We start from the raw sequence: 21129 nt of genomic DNA, 5'->3' as shown, positions 1-21129 counted from the left end.
AAGCTTAAGCATTGAGGCCCACTGGAAAGGAAGATGGGAACTTAATTTTAAAATTCATGATTTGATGACTCATCAGCCCCCATTCATTTGATACCTGCAGTGCAACGCTGTTAGAACAAGGGAGAGGAGGACAGTACACTCAATACAACCTGAGCAAGCTTGAGGATAAGGTTTGCATTTTGTTTATTGTATATAGATTTTTGGAACTCTTTCCACCTATAGGTAGAAACGAGTGGAGTCTTCAGGATAGACCTGCCATGTTGGAATTTACCAGCAGATGGCAACGTGTCCAGGTCTGATCATCAGGAAAAGTGGCTTGGAACTCGAATCTGCTTCTATTCTTTCCAAAAATAAACATTACAAAATTAGCTGGCTGGGCCCTGAACTTAAAAAGAAAAATCCAGCAAGAGAGTCATTTCAAGCTTCTGTTTATCTCCCACCCCCTACCCCCTTTACCCGATGCTAATGTCATTTCGAGCTCATGCACCTATTCAGGGATAATGCTACTTTCACTGTGGTGGAATGACTTAGAGACAGCATTATTAAGAGGCAATTGATTCCTCTCCACACCCACTGTTTATTAGATTTGATTTCCACAAAATGGCCGAAGCCTCTTCCCACTGACACGGATTGAAGCTCAGAAGTCAGAAGATAATTGTATAAAAGGAATAGCTACTTGGTGTTTGCAGGCAGAATTGGGGAACTATATTGTGTCGTGGTACCTCATTTCCTCAGGGGCAGATTTATTCAGTCATAAAGCTACATAGCTGAATGCCTCTACCACATCGAAAAAGAAACCGGAAAACATTTGGGAACTCTTCAAAGGGATCTCTAATGCTGTTTACTGGACAGATGTATTTCTTCTTCCATCTCTTTCCACAACAAGCTTATTAACTTGCCGTGGAAAGCACCATGCTTTCTCAATTTGGCAAATAATACAGATCATTTTGCCAAGGCAAAACAGCCTAAAAGCAATATTTATATCACGAACTCCTGGCTCCAGTGTGGGTCCAGATCCTTCACAGTCTGCTCTACCCGCCCGCCCCCCACCCGCCTCTGCTGCGAGGCTAGGCCAGCAAGTGCTCCAGGTGAGTGGCCCACCCTCAAACCTGTCTGTGTTTGGGTTTGCCTAACATTGCTGTCGGGGCACGTGGACCCAGGTTCGCGTGCAGTCATCAAAAGGCTTTGACACTGGGAACGAGTACATTCCCTTAAAAAGTTACCAGCACAAGAGGGGCGGGGAGTTCCCAAAGACCCTCCAGACGTAAACTCCTCGGGATTGTGGAATGGCTCCTCTGCTGTCCCGGGTGGAACCTACACTTTGGACTGGACCTCGAGAGCATCCCAGGACCATAAGGGCAGCGGCAGCCGCGGAGAAAGAAGCCGCCCGCTTCGTCCCGCAGAACTACTTTTTCGCTCCCCTCCACTCCCCCGCAACAGCGTTGCGCGGAAGCATCCTGGCAAGTTTGAGAGTCCGGGAAGCGGAGGGATCCCGGGTGAAGCGGCTTCCCGAAGTCCCAGGGAGAAGGGCCCAAAAAGTCGGCGGGGGAGGGGACGGCTCGGCGCGCTCCAGCCGCACCGGGCCCAGGAGACAGAACCGGAACCGGAACCCGTGCGCGCGCCCGCAGTGGTCGCAAGGCCCGTCCCCGCCGGGTGCCCCCTCCGCCCTGCGCGCGCTCCCGCGAGTGCTCCTGAGACCCGGCGAGCGGCCCTGCGCGCGGAGTCGCCGCCGCCGCCGCCGCCGCCGCCGCCGCTGCTCCGGGGCCGGGCTTCCTGGCCGGGTCGGGACCTCCCGCTCCTCGCGGGAGCCGCCGCCTACCAGAGCGTCAGGGAGGAGCCGCTGTGCCACTGCGGAAGAAGCGCGGGGGCCTCCGAGGGATGGGGAGCTGCCCCGGGCGCTGAGACAGGGTCCCTGTCAGCGCGGTGGCCGGAGCCGGGTGGGGGCGGCGCGGAGCAGCTAAGGGCCCTCGGCCCGGGGACATGGGGCGGCGCGATCCCGGCGCGGGACGACGGGAGACGCGGCGGAGGCTGCGGCCACGAGCGGCCGGCAGCCCCAGATAGAGCGGGGACCCGAGGGCCGGGGCCTGGCGACTCGGGATAGGAGCCGACGCCCGTCCGGGAGCCGATCCTGCCTCAGCCCCGGAGGGATCCGGGTTCCCGTCCCACGGCTCGCGACTTCCCTCTGTGACGAAGTTTTCTCCCTGTGCCTTTCCGAGGACCGTTGCTAGTTCTAGAACTCGCCTTGTGGCCGACTTGCTCGGCTTGGGGAGATAACTTGTTTTGCTTCAACCCGCATCCCCTTTCCTTGACCCCTTGCAATCGGATGTTCTAGATGACTGAATGGAGTTTTGAGTTGGACTTTTGTGTCCCTTCCGAAATTGGGCCTGATCCCAGAGCACTGGGGGTGGGGTGTGGAGGTGTTACTGTAAAATGCAAGTTGGATAAAAAGAAGACCTCTCGCCAAGGGCCCCAATGAGTGGCACACAGTCTACTATCACGGACAGGTGGGTATGAAGTTCCTTGGTCGCCGACCTACCCTAGATTCGGCCGCACACAGCAAGGGAGTCGGTGATTGCAGATTTGCCTTCAGCTAGTGCAATTGACAAGCATAGGAAAGAGGGTTGTTTCGGAGCTGTGCAATTAGTCTAGGGTTGCTGCCAAGTTATCCGGTTGATTGAATTTGGAAATGCAGCTTTTCGGAAGAGAAACTTTTCCCCCATATTCTCAGAGGAAATGAAGGAAAACTATGATTGTGGTTTTCTGTCCGGTGCCTCAGGATTGTGTACTCGTTTTGGAACCAGAGGAAGGTCATTTTGGGTGAAGGTCAGAGCCTGAGGTCGGTGGGTACTGGTGCATCATCAGGTGATTCTTGTCCTGTGGTAGTTCTTAGACTCTTAATCTTAGGAATTTCTGTCTGGGAGCTTAATTTTCATCCTGTTGCATGGTGATTTGTGAATCTGATCTCTTGTGTTGATATGTGTTGATCTGCACAGTGTTTAATTATTAATCACCTAATTTTCTAGAATGTTGACATTACCAGTAAATCACGGGCTCTTGCTGGGGACAGTTTCCAGGAGCTGAAGGAAATGAGAGAAAAATCATGGGGCCTGCTTCTAATTATTCTTTTTTTTTACATTTCATCGTCCAGAAGCCCTGCCATTTAAAGATGCAAACCGTAGGTCTGGTTTAGGCATGGCAGGTGGATCTTGTTTTTTAATCGAGTTGTTAAACGGCGCTGTGTATAATATGGCTCAAGTGTAGTTCTCTGACTTTTGAGTACTTTTCAGTGAAAGTAATTGATTCCTTTAGCATATTTTATTTCTCAACTTAATTCTGATGTTGTGTGTTACTTCCTGGTTTTAATTTGCTGTTTGTTTTAAGTCCACCTTAAAATTGTTGTTATAAACAAACAATTGAAGGGGAAGGCCAAAAGGCTTTAAGAGCAACTGTAGTGCTCCTCAGGAAGCAGCTTTATTTTCTAACGAGAGAGTCTCATTTGTTGATTTTTAAAGGGGCCAAATTCCATTATCATTCCATAACAGCTCCTCCAGAGACAGAACTTCCTTTTCCTGTTGATGCTGCCCAGTGTCACATGAGCGGTCACCTAAAAGATGCCCTTAAATATTTAAACTACTTATGTTTATCCTTTGTTTGTATACTTTGCTAGGCAGGACTTCATTTTTCGTTTTCCTGATCATCCACTTTACATATATGGGGATAGTTGTTACATGTCTTCCTGTCTCCCCATCCTGTTCCTTCATGGTGTCTTGCTTCTGAGAAATCACTCACAGGTGTCCAGATGATTCTTCTGCTGGTTCGTTCAACTCTTGTCTGTCAGTTGAGCCTATAGATTGAGCCGACTTACCAGAAACTGATGTGGTCCTGGTTTTCATTACCATGCTGCAGAGTTTAATTAGTAGACACAGAATTTAGAGTCATTGAATCATTCCACACAAAAGCACCCATGTAAGGGTTTTTTTGTTTTGTTGTTGTTGTTTTTGTTTTGTTTTGTTTTTTTCCTCCCCAGCTTTGCTTCTTGGGGATTTTTTGTTCTCTTTCTGGTATCTTGGAAATAAAGCATTGAAATTTGGGTCTTTTTAATAACTCACTTCAGAGTATGAACAATAAACATGCAGAAGTAAAAATAGAAAAATAAAACTTAAGAACCACTGGCCGTGTTTATTTTTTGTATCTCTGTGTGCGGGTATGTGCGTCTGATTGCAGGCGCCCTCAGAGGCTGGAAGAGGCTCTAGGATTCCATGGGTGGTTGTGAGCTGCCTACCCTGCATGCTGCATAGCTAACTTGGGTCCCCTGCAAGAGCAGTATGTGCTCTCAACTGCTGAGCCATCTCTTTAGCCCAATTTTTGTTTTTGTTTTTTTTTTTTTGAGGCAGGTTCTTGCTGTGTGTCTGGCTGCGTGGCACTTGTAGGATAGGTTATAGCCTCCAACTCATGGCAGTCCTCCTGCCTCAGCTTCTAAAGTGCTGGCATTGAAAATGTGGGCTACCTCCCTGCTGGATTCTTGTTCTTAGTTATGTGAGGACAGTGGCTGTATAGTCCATGAAGTCAAGTGTTGTACACCCCCCTTCCTCTCTGTGTAGCCCTGGCTGTCCTGGAACTCACTCTGTAGACCAGGCTGGCCTTGAACTCAGAGATCCACCACCTGCCTCTGCCTCCCAAGTGTGACTACCACCCTGAGTTAATTTTTTTCTTTTTCTTTTTTCTTTTTTTGGTTTTTCTAGACAGGGTTTCTCTGTATAACACCTCTAGCTGTCCTGGAACTTGCTCTGTAGACTAGGCTGGCCGCAAACTCACAGAGATCTGCCTGCCTCTGCCCCCAAGTGCTGGGATTAAAGGCATGCGCCATTACTGCCTGGCATTTTTTTTTTTTTTTTTTCTTTAAAAAGAGAATTACTGGGCAGGAGAGATGGCTCAGTGGTTAAGAGCACCAGCTGCTTCTTCCAGTTCAATTCCTAGCACCCAAATGGCAGCTCACAACTGTCTGTAATGCTAGTTCCAGAGACCTCACAGACATACATACAGGCAAAACACCAATGCACATAAAATAAAATAAAATTACTATGTGACCACTACCTTTTCTTCTAAACTTATTCTGTAAATATAGAGTAGCTCTTTCTCTTTAAGAGAGTAGTTTAGTAGTTCCCGGTTTGAATATATGTTGAGGGGAGATCTGGAAGTACTGGTTTAGTAATGCTTCTATGCCAGAGTGCCTCAGCAAAGTTCTTCCTAAAGAATCTAGCCTCCCCTCAGCTCTGTGTACGCCTTTTCTCACTGATTCCAGTGAACAGGGGATATTTTCCCCATACTAGGACTGTTGGCAAATTAATAGTGCCACTGCAGCTTTTCAGAGACCCTTTCAAGTTTGAAGTGCTGTATGTGGTATGGCTTTGTTCTGTAGAGTGTGCAGAGCCACCAGGCCAGCTGGATGAGTTGGAGTTCTTTCATTGTGGTGCTCCTGACTACAGAGTCTGTCTGTCCTCTGTTGAAATCGGACTAGCTGGTTTTGGGCGTTGTTCTGTTTTGCAGTTTGTGGCAGGCGACACATGGCTGAACAAGATAAGAAGGGTTTTATTCTTGTGTTGGGGACGTGCTGGGGCTGGGATGGCATTCAGCTATGTTCAGGCTCTGATTGGTCACTTTGGATGTTCCGAACTCTTGTTACATCCTGTTATTATTTTTCAGTTAAATTCATTTTGCTCCCCTTTTTTTTCCTCCCTTACTTTTTATACTCTAGCACCCAAACTTTCTTTTAAACCGTAAAACTTAAGGTAGGTTTGTAAAGGCTGCTGGGTTTTTATTGTTGTTGTTTGGTTTTTCCTTTTCTTTGGATTTTTGTTTGAGACTGAGTTTCTCTGTGTAGCCCTGGCTGTCCTGGAACTCACTCTGTAAATCAGGCTGGCCTTAAATTCACAGAGCTCCACCTGCCTCTGCTTCTGGAGTGTTGGGCTTAAAGGTGTGTGCTGCTGTCTGTGCTACCCAGCTAAGGCTGGTGTTTTTATGTAGTGTTTCTGAAAAGTTTTTTTTTTTTTTTTAAGATTTATTTATGTGTATGGGTATTTTGCCTGCATGCACCACATGTATGCCTCCTGCGATGGATCTCCTGGAACTGAAGTTACAGACAGTTGTGAGTTGCTATGTGGGTGCTGGGAATTGAACCGAGAGGAGCAGCCAGTGCTCTTAATCACTGAGCCATCTTTCCAGCCCCTGAAAAGCTTTTTAAAAATTATTTTATGGATGCTTTCTATTCACTTGCTTTGTAACTACTATAAAGTTAGAAGACTAAAAAAGCGATAGAATGTCTGATTGCCACTTTTCTGTCTGCATTAATTGCTCTGTTCAGCCCTAAAATATCCTAATAGTTTTCAGTGCTCCCTGGCTTATTTCTATTGTTAGTCTACAGTTGGTAGAAACTGTGGTGCTTGACATTTCATTTAAGATGTAGAGGGAAGAGAATGTTTTTTAATGGACACAGTGAATGATTTCAGGGTAGATTTTGTAACAGCAGGTTTTCAGATGGTACTGGTGGGAAAGACAGCAGGGTCTTCCTTGATATGCGTGGACTTTGTTTTGCCTTACAGATCTTGCTATTTTTGATATGTAGATTGACAAAAGTTTTTGATGTGTTGAAATTTACTTAGCACTGAAATTCGCTTTAAGCTTAACTTTGAAGCAGCTTTAAAGTGAACATGAGGGCTGGAGAGATGGCTCAGTGGTTAAGAGCACTGTCTGCTTTTCCAGAGGACACGGGTTTAATTCCCAGCACCCACATGGCAGCTCACAGCTATCTGTAACTTACGTCCAAGAGATCTGACACCTTCATAATAATGCACATAAAATAAAATTAAATAAAAAAAAATAATGGACACAAAAGCTTATAAATTTATATGTATATATCATGGGTTTTTTTTTTTCTGCCAAGGTGGTCTTAAGATTATTCTAGTTAATAACAAAAACAAGCAGCCTTCCCCTCAGGATTGTGTGTTATTTTCGAGGTTGCATGAGTCATTATCTGTAAAATGTAATTATGTGTAACATTTTCTTATAAAATGAATCCATTTCAAATACCAACTTGAAATTGAGGAGTATCACAGTGCCAGTTTTATAATATTTTGTCTTTTTTTTTTTTTTTTTTTGTTTTTCGAGACAGGGTTTTTCTATATAGCCTTGGCTATCCTAGACTTATTTTGTAGACCAGGCTGGCCTTGAACTCACAGTGATCCGCCTGCCTCTGCCTCCCGTATGCTGGGATTAAAGGTGTGTGCCACCTGACCCAGTTGAAAAGACAGTGGCTCACGCTTTTGATCCCAGCATGCGGGAGGCAGAGGCAGGCGGATCGCTGTGAGTTTGAGGCCAGCCTGGTCTACAAAGTGAGTGCAGGGCAGCCGAAGCTCCACAGAAACCCTGTCTCAAAAGACCAAAAAGTTCTAAAGTAAGAAAACAAAACAAACCCAGTACTTTGTCTTTTCTAAGGTCATAATAGCGTCCTGATTCATGTAATATAGTATATGCACTCCTACAGTTTTGCCAGTCAACACGGAGAATCCAAAGTAATTTTACAAAATGTAGAATTATCGTCTTCTTGATAAAAGCACACTTAACATTATGTTTATATTTGTTTCATGAGTTGACAAAGGATGCACTATTTGAAATCATTTAAAAAGTGTGCTAACCTGCTGATACCACTTCATGCATTAGTGATTTCAGTTAACATTAATAATTAGTGTTATTGACGCTGCCCGTGGTGCCCCCCATTGTTTGTTCCATTATTTATACTGCAGTGTATTAACATGTTAGTATCTTAGATCCTAGACACTACAGGGTATTTTAATGGTTCTCCACAGGCGATTGGAGGGGTCCAGTGCTATGGTTGTCCTAGAGGTATCAGCAGTGCTGCTAGTGGCTAGGACTGTAGGCCAGTGGCAGTGCTTGGGTTCCTCCTCCAGCAAGGCAGGGACAAATGGGTCTTACCACAGTTACTTATCTCCCAGAAATGGACTACGCTATTGTTTTCAGGAATAAGGAGGTATAATTTAAGTTTTCTCATCTGTTAAAATTTGGATTTGATGATTTACATGGAGATAAGATTCCTTCTTTTAATTAGGAGTCTTCAGAATAGTGACATAACTGTTTGATCTCCTTTTGAATAAAAAAAAATATTCTTTTGTGGATGCAGTGATAGCCTATGGTAGTATAATTTTTAATATTTATAATGTTTTACAATTTGGTGTATAACATCATTTTCATTATTTATACTTTAAGGCAACTTATAATCAAGTCAAGCTTAACATATAAACTAGGACAGTCAGACATGATTTTTTTTTCCTCTGCTGTTGATGGAACCAAGGTATTGTGCCAGGCAAACCTTTAGATTCAAGACTTTAATCTGAAGTTTTTGGACTCAAGCTGCTGCTGCTGTTGTTATTATTATTATTATAGATAGGGTTTCTCCGTGTAGCCCTGGTTGTCCTGGAACTTGCTCTGTAGACAAGGCTGGCCTTGAACTCAGAGATCTGGCTGCCTTTGCCTCCTGGAGTGCTGGGATTAAAGGTTTGGGCTAGCAATGCTTGGCTTTTTTTCTTTTTTTAACCTTGCATTATTTTTGTTTTACATATATTATTTTTTCTGTTCACCATTGTTTAGTAGCTTTCCAACCTCACACAAAAAAAGAATAGGGTATTTTTTTCTCACAGGATGCTTTCTTCCTGGTCCCTTATCTGTGCTAACTTTAAATATCTCTAGAGAATAAAGAGTTTGCCACTTCCTCAGGAGACTGAACAACAAGCTGATAGGTCTTGTAGTCAGGAAGCTGTTCCTGATCTTCAGCTCAAGCTTTTCTTAAGTTGTCCTGGTAACTTGTGCAGCCTGGCTGTACCAGTGATGCTTTTCTGCCATTTTGAGTTTACATGTCTGTAATGGTTCACATGATTATCTGTTGCTTGCTTTCTGGTTCTCCTCCCCTTACTTATTTTTTTGTTTAGCCAAGTTATATTTTCTCTTGTTCCATTGTCTAAATGTCAGTCTGTCTCTCAATACTGTATTATCTTTGCCTGACTTGCTTTCCTAGTATAGTTCTTAGTTGGTCTTCTGGTACAAAATGTGATATTCTATATGATTCATACTCTAGAGAAGCAAGTTCCAACTTATTTTACTGTGTTCTTTGATTTTCTCCAGGCATAGCCCTAGCCCCAAATTAGAGGTAGAAAGATTCTCAGAAAAAAATATAGGTACATGGGTAGATGTATGCATGTATGTATATATAAATTCTGTACTGGGGGTAAATCCAGGGCCTCAGGCTTGCTGGGTGAGCAGTTAGCTATATTCTTTGGCTCCATGTTTGTTTTAGAATGGGTGTAAGAGATTGTAGTAGCTGGGCAGTGGTGGCACAGGCCTTTAATCCCAGCACTTCGGAGGCAGAGGAGGGCGGATCTCTGTGAGTTCAAGGCCATCCTGGTCTATAGAGAAAATTCCAGGACAGCCAAGACTACACAGAGAAACCCTGTCTCAGGAAAACAAACAACAAGCAAAAAACAAAACAACAATAAGAAAGAGATTGTAGCAACCAAATGAAATAAACATATAAGCAGCACAATTGCCAAATAGCTAATTACACAATTACTCATGTTTTAGAAGACTTCTTTACAAAGCGATTCTTTCAAATGTAGTTCCCCTCATAGATCAAAAAGTAGAATACAAGCCTGGTGCCCTGGCGCAGTGCTGCAATCTCAGCACTTGAGGAGGCAGAGAGAGGCAGAGACAGGTGAATCACTGTGAGTTTGAGACCAGCCTGGTCTACAAAGCGAGTCCAGGACAGACAAGGCTACAGCTGGAGAAACCCCCGTCTCAAAAAACCAAATATATATACATGAATGAGATTAAAGACCTTTAATGTTTTATTAGTAGATATCTTTGATCTTTTGGGTTTTGCTAGTAAGTTTTGAAATTTGGAAAATACCAGTTTTGACTTAGAATGTCTGGAGTATCAGAGGTGACTGTGTGTGAGATGTTTGTAAGGTTCTTGTGGAGCTGGCCTGGGATACTGTGTAGATTTGGTCTTGCAGAGCAGTCTGTGGTGGCGCTGAGGGTCAGCTGCTCTCAAAGTGCATAAGCATGCATTTCTGACTCTCAGTCGAAGAAGCACATTATGGTTCCTGTATTAAACTGACATGCCTCAGTGCAGCAGAGAGTTCAAGACTCATTTCCCAAGCGATTTTTAACACATTCAAATGCTGATTCGTGGTTTTTAAAGTCTTAGTCAGGCCTAGGTGGTTTCCTTGTGTTTAGAGACAAGCAAATCTAATAGCCAGGAAAAAGCAGTCTTTCTGGCTTCGACTGTAGTAACAATCACATAACAAACAATTAGAAATGTGTAAAAGATTGTGGTAGTGGCACATGCCTTTAGTTCCAGCACTTGGAGGTTCAGACAGGAGAATCTTGAGTTCTAGCGACTCGTGGGCTGCGTAGTGAGATTCTGTCTCAAAGAAAAAGAAGGCTGGGAGGAAGGAAGGAAGGAGGGAGGGAGGGAAGGAAGGAGAATCATCTTTCAGTTAGTCACTGATCACATGCCTTCTTATTTTGACATTGTAAAGTGTATTGTAGCTATTGAAGGTATTACTTTTAGACTACAGTTTAATATCATATTAAGTAGAAATGCTGCTTTTGAGTTTGTATAATTAATATATCAAAGAGGATTTTTGTAGCTCCTCCATGGATTCAGAAAATGTCCATTATTGTATAAAAACCAGAGCATCTGAAGGCATTGGCCCTGAAATTGATCATTTACTGCAGACAATCCTCACTGGAAGAATAAAATGTCCCCAAGTATACATAAAGATGTATAGCTCAAGCATGTCCTCTCGTAGGTTTTTGATGGGTTCCTGGTCTTTCCTGTGTTCACCACACGTGCTGATCTGCTGTGGTTTGCCTGGTGTCTCTCTGTGGTTTACTCAGAGGAAGTGGTTCTTGTGGGTGAAGGTCTGGTCTTCTTGGAGATTGTTGGTGGCACATGCACTGTCAGCTTATTTCCTGTTTTATTGGCTGCTTAGACCAGACTCCTGCCAGAAGGTGACTACTACTGAGGGGTATCTGAATATTTTGTGGTAAAAGAATAGCTGGTTACAATGTTGCATAACACCTACACCTCAGGTGATGCAAGGGTTAAATTGATGCTTATTAAATGCTTTGAGAGTCTAGGATGAAAAGTGCATTGTTTTAGTTGTATTTGCAGGTTATTGTGATATTCATATATTGCTTAGCTGCAGTAAAAACATGTTTGTAATACAGAGTCATTTTGCCGAATTTAATGTTTGCAGCCATTCAAATGGTTTTTAGTCACCAGAACAGTCATAGAATTTTTCCTTTCTGGGGCTGAGGAGATGACTTAGCTGGTAGAGTGCCTGTTATGTAATCGTGAAGACTGAGTGGCTCCTTAGCACCAGTGCAAAAGCTGGGGAGCACAGTGGGTAGCTCTAACCCTAGAACTGAGTCGGGGTGGAGACTGGGAGATCTTTGGAGTTCATTTCCGGCCAGCTTAGCCAATGAGTGAACTCCAGGCTCAATAGCAGATCTGGTCTCTGGGCCTGCAAAATAGCGTAGTGGATAAAGGTGCTTGTCACCAGCCTCCCCAGCAGTGCCTTGACACTCATGCTCTGCCCCCAGCCCAGTGCTGTGGCCCTTGTGTGTGGGTGCATGCACACAACATACACAGAATGCAAGTATGGCAGAGATAACAAGAGAGAATTGAATATTATGAATTTATGCCATGAAGTAATGTCAGCTTTTTCAGGTTATGTTTTTACAGAAAACCTCAGGATTACAGTGTCAGGTGTGGAGTGGCTGCACCTCACTTCTGGGTCTTATTTTGGGACCTGGCTGAAGGAACACCCCCATCTGAAATTCATGGTTACTGTGACAGTAAGAATGGACAAAGACATTGATGGAAGCACATGCCGACTCTTTTTCGTTTGCTTGTTTGATTTTTTGAGACCTGGCCGTTCTGGAACTCAATTTGTTCACCAGGCTGGCCTCAAACATCAGAGATCCGCCTGTCTCCTGAGTGTGGGGTCAAAGGTGTGCACCACCACACCGCCTGCATATGATGATGATGATGATGATGATGATTTTTTTTGAGACAGGGTTTCTCTGTGTAACCTTGGCTGTCCTGGACTCACTTTTGTAGACCATGCTAGCCTCAAACTGACAGTGATCCGCCTGCCTCTGCCCCCCTGAGTGCTGAGATTAAAGGCGTGCGCCACCACGCCCAGCCATATGATGACTCTTAAAGCTTTTTATTCAGTCATGTGCATATCACATTAGCTCACAGGACATGGACTAGAACAAGGTAAGGTTTATTGTCAGTAGGTTAGGGGTGTGTACCCTCCTACAGGTGGCATTGCAAGCCCCGTCCGTGATCAGCGGTAATGCTGTGTAATCTTTGTAAGGAAGGACTATGGAGGCTGAATAAGTGGGAACAATAATGCAGCCTTCCATAGGAGTTGCTCAGTAAATGCTTACTATAGCAGCTGTTCAGTGCATGTGACAAGCTGATTTTCATAGAGAAATCATGGAGTGCTGTGTGAGCCTATGTATTCCTGTCATTAGCTTTCACAGTGATCAGTGCACGCACTGCCTTGGGTCATCTCTTTCCCCGTCTCTCCTCATGGGATCATAGTGAAGCTTCCGGATATCCTGATACCACAAGTAACTCTCTCTCCAAGTGTGGACTGTGACTTTTATACCATAGCCTCCCTGTCTAATGGTTTGAGGCTGTGGTGCTGAGAACTCTAGAGTGCTCTCAGGTGGAGACGATGTTCATGGAGTGTGTAGAATTTGACAGCCAGATCTTGCTTTGAATTCATGGAGTGTTTCTGGAGGAGGTTTACAACAGGATCTACTTTCCCAACCTCTTCTTTACTCAACTTTAGTGGTGTCTCTCTCTCTCTCTCTCTCTCTCTCTCTCTCTCTCTCTCTCTCTCTCTCTCTCTCTCTCTCTCGTGTGTGTGTAACAGAAGCACATAATTAACCTCTTGGACCAAAAATAACATTGCAACAGATTTGATTTGCAGGAGGTTTCGTTTCTCACTGAGCTTCTGTTGGAATGATGCCAACTGAAAGGAATCCCAGCTCTTTAATGGCTCCCAGTCTTCTGGGAGCCCACAGTGATGCTGCTTAATCTGGAGAACGATATCAGAGTCGCTTATAAAAACCCTGTGCTCACCTAGCTGTACTGTCAGTTGTGCAGAGAAAAGGCTACCACATCCTTGAGGTCATCCCAATGGTAATATGATACGAGTGAAGGGAGTCTGATTTTAGTTCAGAAATCCTTAACACCACCTGTAGCTACTCAGGCTAATGAATCTAAGGCCTTCAAGTTGTCATTATGACTCAGGATGTCAGTGTGGCAACATGTTTGTTATGTCTGTGGTGTAGGGAGTAAGGAGCAGGCATGTGTTATGCATGCAGGATCATTTAGTTTTGGAGAAACAGTGGAGAGCAAATCAAAGAGAGAATCCCTTTAAAAAAATTTGTTCTTGCCATGTGACAATAGTGCCAGCAACGAGAGCTTACAGTGTTTAGTGAGTAATTAAGTATATATAAAATACGGGGATATGTTACTATAATACTATTTTTAAAATAACTTTAACTGGCTTATCTTTGTGTAGACACTTAAAGCAGTCTTTACAGGTATTGAAATAGTGCTGTGTATCGTTAATTAAATTGTTGTTAATCTAATTTTAGAATCCATGTAGGAACTACAAAACTACAGTTTCAAATGGCTTTTGTTGACTTAAATAAAATTATTTAAATTTGGGTTTCTCTTGTTGTTGAATTGGTTCTGGTTTTGTTGCTCAGAGCAACGTATTCGATTTAAAATATAAAAGAATAAATTTTGTCCATGGTGAATAGTTCTCTGATGTGTCATTCTTGTTACTTGTTTAGTGTTGCCTCACAATGGAGAACACTAGTTTTCAGAGATAATTGCTCTGCCCTTGTCAAGACAACACAGTGTTTTGGGTGCATTTTAGTTGTGTGCACTGTTGCCAGCTTAAGAGTATGTGGTTTCTTGTTAATGTATTTACCCCACAACTCTACCTGCTTAGAGTTCTTGAGACAGGGTTTGAAGGTAAAGAGGGTCTGTTTCTGGGTGGGAACTCAGGGAAAAGCAGCTCCAGCCCAGCGCCGTACAGCTCAGCAAAGTGAGAGATACTGTGCTTCTGAGAATAGGACTAAGTCAGTGTTGTCAATGAGAATTAGTAATCATGTCATCTTCTTCCTCTTCTCCCAGTTCCTCTTCTTTCTATTCCTCTTCCTCTTCTTTCTTCTTGGTTTATTGAGACAGGTTTTCGCTCCTGTAGCCCTGGCTGTCTTAAAACGTGCTCTGTAGACCTTGACTTCAGAGAATCCACCTGCCTCTGCCTCCTAAAGTACTGGGATTAAAGGCATGCACCACCACCTGGCCACGTTGTCCTTTGGTTTCACTCTTTTTTTTTTTTTCCTCACTCTCACTACATGTGTGTACATTACCAAAACTTTAAAGGAATGGAACTGAAATAGCATTGGTGTAGCTGAAGGCTTTGTTATTTTGCTTTTGGATTTCTGAGACAAAGTCTGTAGTGCGGTGTGTCTGTGGCAGTCATTCAGGAGCGTGGTGTGAACTGCCACACCTGGAACACGCTTAGGAGTCTGTACAGTTGCTGTTGTTACTCTGCTTCCTGTTTTGAGAGCAGTTTCTTGCTGTGTAGTCCTGGCTGGCCTGGAATTTGATGTGTAGAATAGACTGTCCTATAAAAAAATTCAGTAATCTTGCCTCCCAAAGGCTGGGATTATAGGTGTGCACCACCCATGCCCTGCTTATTATCATTATTATTATTATTAATCTAATCCTTGTTGATAAATCATTTTCTGTTTCTGCTATTCTAAAGTTCTTTTAATATGCTTATAATGTGTTTGATACAGATCTTTTTTTGGTGTTAGGAGAGCAGAAAACAGTAAGAACCCCACAATTTATTACACTGACTATGGAAAGAAGTAGTACATGCCTTTAAATGGATGACGTTTTATTTTTGTGGTTCTGGGGATTGAACCCAGGGCCTTGTACTCGTTAGGCATACACTCTCCTATCATTTTCCTTTTTTGTTTGTTTGTTTGTTTTGAAACAAGGTTTCACTGTGTGATCATAGGCTGGTCTTGAACTATAGACTGTCTGCCTTTGGAGAGCTGGGACTGTAGGAGTGTGCTCACCAAACTTGTCTAACGATGAGGCGTTTTGTAATGTATGAATAGAAGCAGGTTGCCCCTCCCCTTTTAAAGAAAGAATCTATACGAGATATCCTCTACTAAAGATATCTCTATAATTTATCCCTTTCTTGTCAGTATGAATGAAGACATAGAGGTGAAAAACACCTGCTGTGGTGGCTTGTCCTGTAATCCAGCATTAAGGAGGCAGAGGCAGGAGGCCTGGTGTATATAATGACGCCAGTATACACAACCTGGGGTGAAACATCTTGCATTTGTACAAACTTTGAACAGTTTGGTGTGAGTAGAGCAAGGAGCATGATGGTGGTGAAAGGTGTAGAGGTGACGCCTCAGTGGTTAAGGATGTTTGACCCACTGCTCTTGCATCCCAGCACCTACGTGGTGGCTTACAGTGCTCCGTTACTCCACTTCCAGGGAATCTGATGCCCTCTTCTGGCTTCCTCAAGCAGCAGGCGTGCTTGACGGACAGACACACATGCAGGCAAAATACCCACACACATAGAACAATTTTAAAAAGAGAGATCAATGATGAGGAAATTGAAGTGTAGGTGGTACTTGATGATGTCATTTTAAGGAGGTTGGGTTTAAACTTTGGGTTCTGAAGGCCAGTGATGCCTTTTAGTCCCAGAGATAATGAGATCAGGTAGCGGTGTGAAGGATGGATTAGTTCTGAGGAGCAGTTTCAGGAGCAGAGACTGATAAAGAGATACCGTCCAGTAATCTACACGAAAATGAAGACTTAACAACTTCTTAAACCAGAGCTACTCGGCAATACATTTGAAAGAGGAGAAGCAAAAATAAAGCCACCAGAAGACTCTTAAGACTGCAGTAGGATGAAAGAATAGGTGGTGAGACTGGGAGGCCTCGTGTGTGTCCTGGGCTGGGGGTCAGTGCCGTTCACTGAGATGGAATATGGGGAGGAGGCAAGGCTTGGCTAGTTTCTGCTTGGCTGACTAAGTAGTAGTAGGAGACTTAAGAATTGTAGTAAAGCACAGGTCACGACACTGCTAGTAATAAAAATACACTAGTTATCTACTGTGACACAGGCTTCCAAAAGCCACAGGCTTTTCCTTCTCTAGCACAGTAGACATACAAGACAAAACTGGCTGCTTAAGTAATTAAAATGAAATAAAATGGAAAATTTAGTTCCTTGGTCACTCTAACCACACTGTAGTGTTCAGTAGCCACATGTAGCCAATAGCTGTTGTCTTGGTTGTTTGTTATCAGAGAGCATTTTATCAGTGCAAAAAGTATGTTTTTGGTGGTATTAGAGGTTGTATCTAAAGTTTCATCATGTTAGGCAAACAGTCTAGCACTCTTTCAACTTTCTTTTTTCTTTTTCTTTTTTAGACAAGGTCTTTGTAGTTCAAGCTGGCCTTGAACTTGAGGCACTCCTCCTGCCTCAGCATCCCAGATGTTGGGATTACATGAATGAGCTACCACATTCAGCTTTTTATTTTTATTTATTTTTGAATATACTATTTATTTTTTAAAAGTCATGATTTTTTTTTTTTTTTAACTTATGTGTATGTGTCTTGTGTGTGTGTAGGGTGGGGTGAGGGGGTGGCTGTGAGGGCCACAAGAGGATGTTGAATCACCTTGAGCCAAACTCAGGTCCTCTGGAAGAGCAGCACGTTGGCCTGCCTGATCAGGTGGGAAGTTGCCCAGGAAACCCACAACTCTGTGGCCTAGGAAGGTATCCCAGCTTTGAGGTGGCGCAGTGTCCTACGGGAAGGGTATCCTGAGACACAGGAGCCCAGGAAGCACAGCTCTGAGAGGAAGACTCCTCAGCAGAGAAGTTGCAGCTCTCCAGGGAGAGTTACACCAACACCTGAGGAACTGAGATCCTGAGTTCTCTTTTCTTGGCTTCTTCTGGGCTTCTTGGCATTTTTTGATGAGTCACACCAGGCAGTAAATCTCTTAGAAGAGATGTGTTAGAGGGACGAATCCAGGAGTGGCTGCCTCTGCCCCCAGGTGAAGACAGCCCCTAGTTTTGTTTTTTAATGACATGTTTGTGTGTGTGTCTGTTGGGTTTGTGCATGATGCAGTGCCTGTGGGGGCCAGAAGACAGCACTGGATTGGCCTGGAGCTGGAGTTACAGGCAGCTGTGAATTACTTAACATCAGTCACGGGAACCCAGCCTTTAACTGCTGAGCTGCCTCCAGCTCTTTTCATTTCTGAGACTTGTGATCTCCTCTCACCTCAGCCTCCCAAGAGTATTTGGGATTACAGTGCTGAGCTACCATGCCTGCCTTGCACACACACACAAAAAGTTGGACATAGCTACCAATTTTTTGTTTGTTTGTTTTTTTGTTTTTCTCTGTTACACAGAGCCATGGCTGTCCTGGATTCTTTGTAGATCAGGCTAGTCTTGAACTCACAGAGATTTGCTGTGGAATTAAACGTGTGCACCACCACGCCTGGCTTCCATAGCTACCAGGTATTATCTCATACAATTATAATCAGAAACCTTGGAGTCACTTAGCTGAGTGCTTCTGGTTTAAGGTTCCTCATGAGGAATGTGAAAATGTCTTCCCTCTACTTCTGAGATGGCTTGCTTAGCACTGGCCGAGTGACTGGTCATTGTAGGATAGGTTGATTCCCTTTTTATTTCTGGGACCTCTCTAGGACACTTACGGCAGTCTGCTTTGCTCGGTTAAGAGAGTAGGATGAAAGCTGCATTAAAGTTTTAGGAGGTGACCTCAGAAGTTATTCTGTCATTTCCAAACTATTCCATTGGTTCACAGGTCAGTCAGCTTTGCTTACCTGGCAGGAAACTAACTGTTCAAGGACATTGATACCAGGAGCCAAGAGTCAGTTGGAATAATTTCTGAGCCTGTTTATTTAAGCTATTTACTTGAAGACTTAGGATTTAAGGTATTTAGAAAGTTATGTTTGTAAATTTTGATGGGAGTAAGAACCAAGAATCCTAACTTATAATTGGAAAGATAACATAGTTAACTGTCGACCGTGGTCTATGGCTAAACACTTAAAAATTAGGCAATTTGATTTTAAAAAGGCATTGAGAGTAATTTTTATACTTTATATATTTCATAGCTCTGTTTTTACATTCATCTTCATTTGTTTTGCTCACAGACTTCTTACACTTGTCAAGATAATTTAAGTTGCTCACGTGGATAGGTACGTTTGTCAAGAGAAGGGTTATTTGCAAGCCTTGTCTTAGTCATGCATAAGGTCTCTCAAGGGAAAAATTTCTCCCAGAAGTATTTGAGATTCTTCCTGAAGCTCGCCGAATGGATGTGCGAAGCCTTCTTTTTGCCAAACTCTGTATGTAGTTCTCATTTGGAAGTTAGACAATGAATACTTTTAGAAAGTGTGTGGTGGGTTTGTTTTTTTTTGTTTGTTTGTTTGTTTGTTTGCCCCATCTTTAGAGCTAGGATCTCATACATTCCAGGCTGTGTGCTTCTAACTTCCCATTCTCCTGCCTCTGCCTCCCAAGTGCTGGGGTTAGAGGTGTGAGCTACCGTGCCCGGCTCCCCCCCCCCTTTTTTTTTTTTTTTTTACATTCATGAAATGCTCAGAGGACAACGCAAGGGAGTGGGTTCTCTTTTTACCCAGTGGGTTCTGGGGTTCAATCTCAGGTCATCAGGCAAAGTCCTCTACTGGCTGTGCCATGTAGCTGGCCTGTGCTGAGATCTTTCATAAGACATTTAATAAGCTATAATGGCTGACAAAAAAAAAAAAAAAAAAAAAAAAAGCCAGCTAAAATAAATGATGTGAAAATATTAAGAAAGAACATTATGCTTGAAATTAAAAGTCTCAGGATGCTCTAGGTGTCGGCATATATTTAAGGAACATGATACAGATGGGTGGCTACTCAAGGTTTTATGAAGTCTCACAGTTGTAGCAGGAGAGGTAGTAGGGGCAGAGTAGCTGAGATAGCTGATGAGTTCAGGGGATTCATTCTGCCCTGAAGATCGGGTCTTTACTGTAGTAAGTACAGTGGCAGTAGGCAGTTTTGTAGTGTATCGGAAGACCCCTTCCACTTGAGTGGATTTATATTTATGCTTAAATTATTTTAGTTATTATAAAAACATAGAATATAAATGTGAAATCCAAATATATCTATGAAAAAGTTTTTGTGATTTGGAAATGTGAGGTAGACTCACTGGAAAAAAATGCTGTTAAGTTGGATGGGGAGAAAAATAACTGTGAGTTATCTGTGGAAAGACTTAGGGTATTTTTTTATACACTGTTTTTTGTTCCAGTGTAAGTAAACTGAATTGGAAATTAATCTCAGTGATGTATTTAATATAGTTTATAAAAGAAAGATAATAGTCACAATAATTATTGTCTTTATCCCATATCTAAGAATTGGCAGGTGAATACACACACACACACACACACACACACACACACACACACACACACACACACACACGGGGGGGGGTGTGTTTGTGTTTTGTTTTTCGAGACAGTTTCTTTGTGTAACCCATGCTGTCCTGGAACTTGCTTTGTAGACCAGGCTGTCCTGAACTCACAGAGATCCACCTGCCTCTGCCTCCCAAGTGCTAGGATTAAAGGCGTGCGCCACCACACAAGGCCACATTTATATGTTTTAAGTGAAGTAGAGTTTAAGACCTTTATAAGAGCAAGGCATGGTGGCATATGCCATTAGTCCTAGCACCCAAGGAGGCAAAGGCAGGCGGATCACTGTGAGTTTGAGGCTGACCTGGTTTACAAAGTGAGTCCTGGACAGACAAGACTACACAGAGAAACCCTGTTTTGAACCTTCCCCCTTCTGCCTTCCCCCCCAAAAAAGATCTCTACAAGTGCCATTTAAAGTCTGCTTTTTTCCATTAAGTGACCAACTATTGGCAGCAGTAGATGGGCTAAGACAGGTTTTGGTGTGCAGCTAGAGGAACATCATGACTTCAGCAGGTGTGGCAAGAAGGAAACATGAAATGCCTCCTGTTTGAGGTGATGATCAGGTTGTAGTTTGTGCTGACTGAGTTAGTGTTACTGTCCCAGAAACATCGACTTGCATTTCATTGATGGTATTTTCAACTATAATTCTGTTTGTACATTATTTTCTAGTGTTCCTTTTTTTTTTTTAAGATTTATTTATTTATTATTACATATACAGTGCTCTGCTTGCATGTACTCCTGCAAGCCAGAAGAGGGCGCCATATCACATTACAGATGGTTATGAGCCACCATGTGGTTGCTGGGAATTGAACCTTTGGAAGAGCAGGTGGCGCTCTTAACCACTGAGCCATCTTTCCAGCCCCCATGTGTGTTCCTTTCTTTTTGACAAGTAATACTACTTTCTCCTTTTTGTGATAGCGAAGCCAAGTTTCTTTTGGAGATGATGGCAGTGTTAAAGGATAGCATTGAGTGCCTGGTAGTTGGAGGCTCTGTGCTGTGGGCCTGGGAGGATGTCAAGTAGGCCTGCCTCTTCTCCAGCAGAGACCTCAGACTAGGGTTAAAAGGGGATTGGCGGAGGGGGTTTGAAAGCTCTGAGGACAGTGTTTTGCATAGATTAGTTCTGAACTTATTTTTTCCAGCTTTATTGAGTTTGCTTGCCTTCATTCCTATGTTGTCAATACGTGGAAGATGTAAATATTGAATTAGACCACGGTTCTCAACATTCCTAATGCTGCGACCCTTTAACACAGTTCTTCATGTCGTGGTGCCCCTCCCCCCACCATAACATTTTGTTGTTACTTCATAATTCTAATTTTGCTACTGTTATGGATTGTAATGTAAATGTCTGATATGTACGTTGGCCTTAGGGGTCACAACCCACAGGGTGACACCTGCTGAATTAGACGAATGAATGAACAGATTAACCCGAGTAACAGGTACATTAGAATACGGCCAAATTGGACACCT

At 43.3% G+C, this 21129-nt stretch overlaps 1 protein-coding gene across 1 annotated transcript in view; it reads left to right on the top strand.

The window, feature by feature from the left end:
- The first annotated feature begins 1748 nt into the window (after positions 1 to 1748).
- Positions 1749 to 21129, top strand: part of Arhgef12 (Rho guanine nucleotide exchange factor 12) — a 130426-nt gene continuing 111045 nt past the window's right edge. The window contains exon 1 of the mRNA XM_051156250.1: positions 1749 to 2504. Coding sequence (XP_051012207.1) covers positions 2473 to 2504 — 32 coding nt within the window. The 5' untranslated portion in view covers positions 1749 to 2472. The remainder of the gene's footprint in view (positions 2505 to 21129) is intronic.

Source organism: Acomys russatus, chromosome 14 (genome assembly GCF_903995435.1).
Source record: "Acomys russatus chromosome 14, mAcoRus1.1, whole genome shotgun sequence".
In the NCBI taxonomy this organism is placed as follows: Eukaryota; Metazoa; Chordata; class Mammalia; order Rodentia; family Muridae; genus Acomys; species Acomys russatus.
Note: the sequence above shows the minus strand (reverse complement) of the source record. Positions and strands in the feature narration are given on the sequence as shown.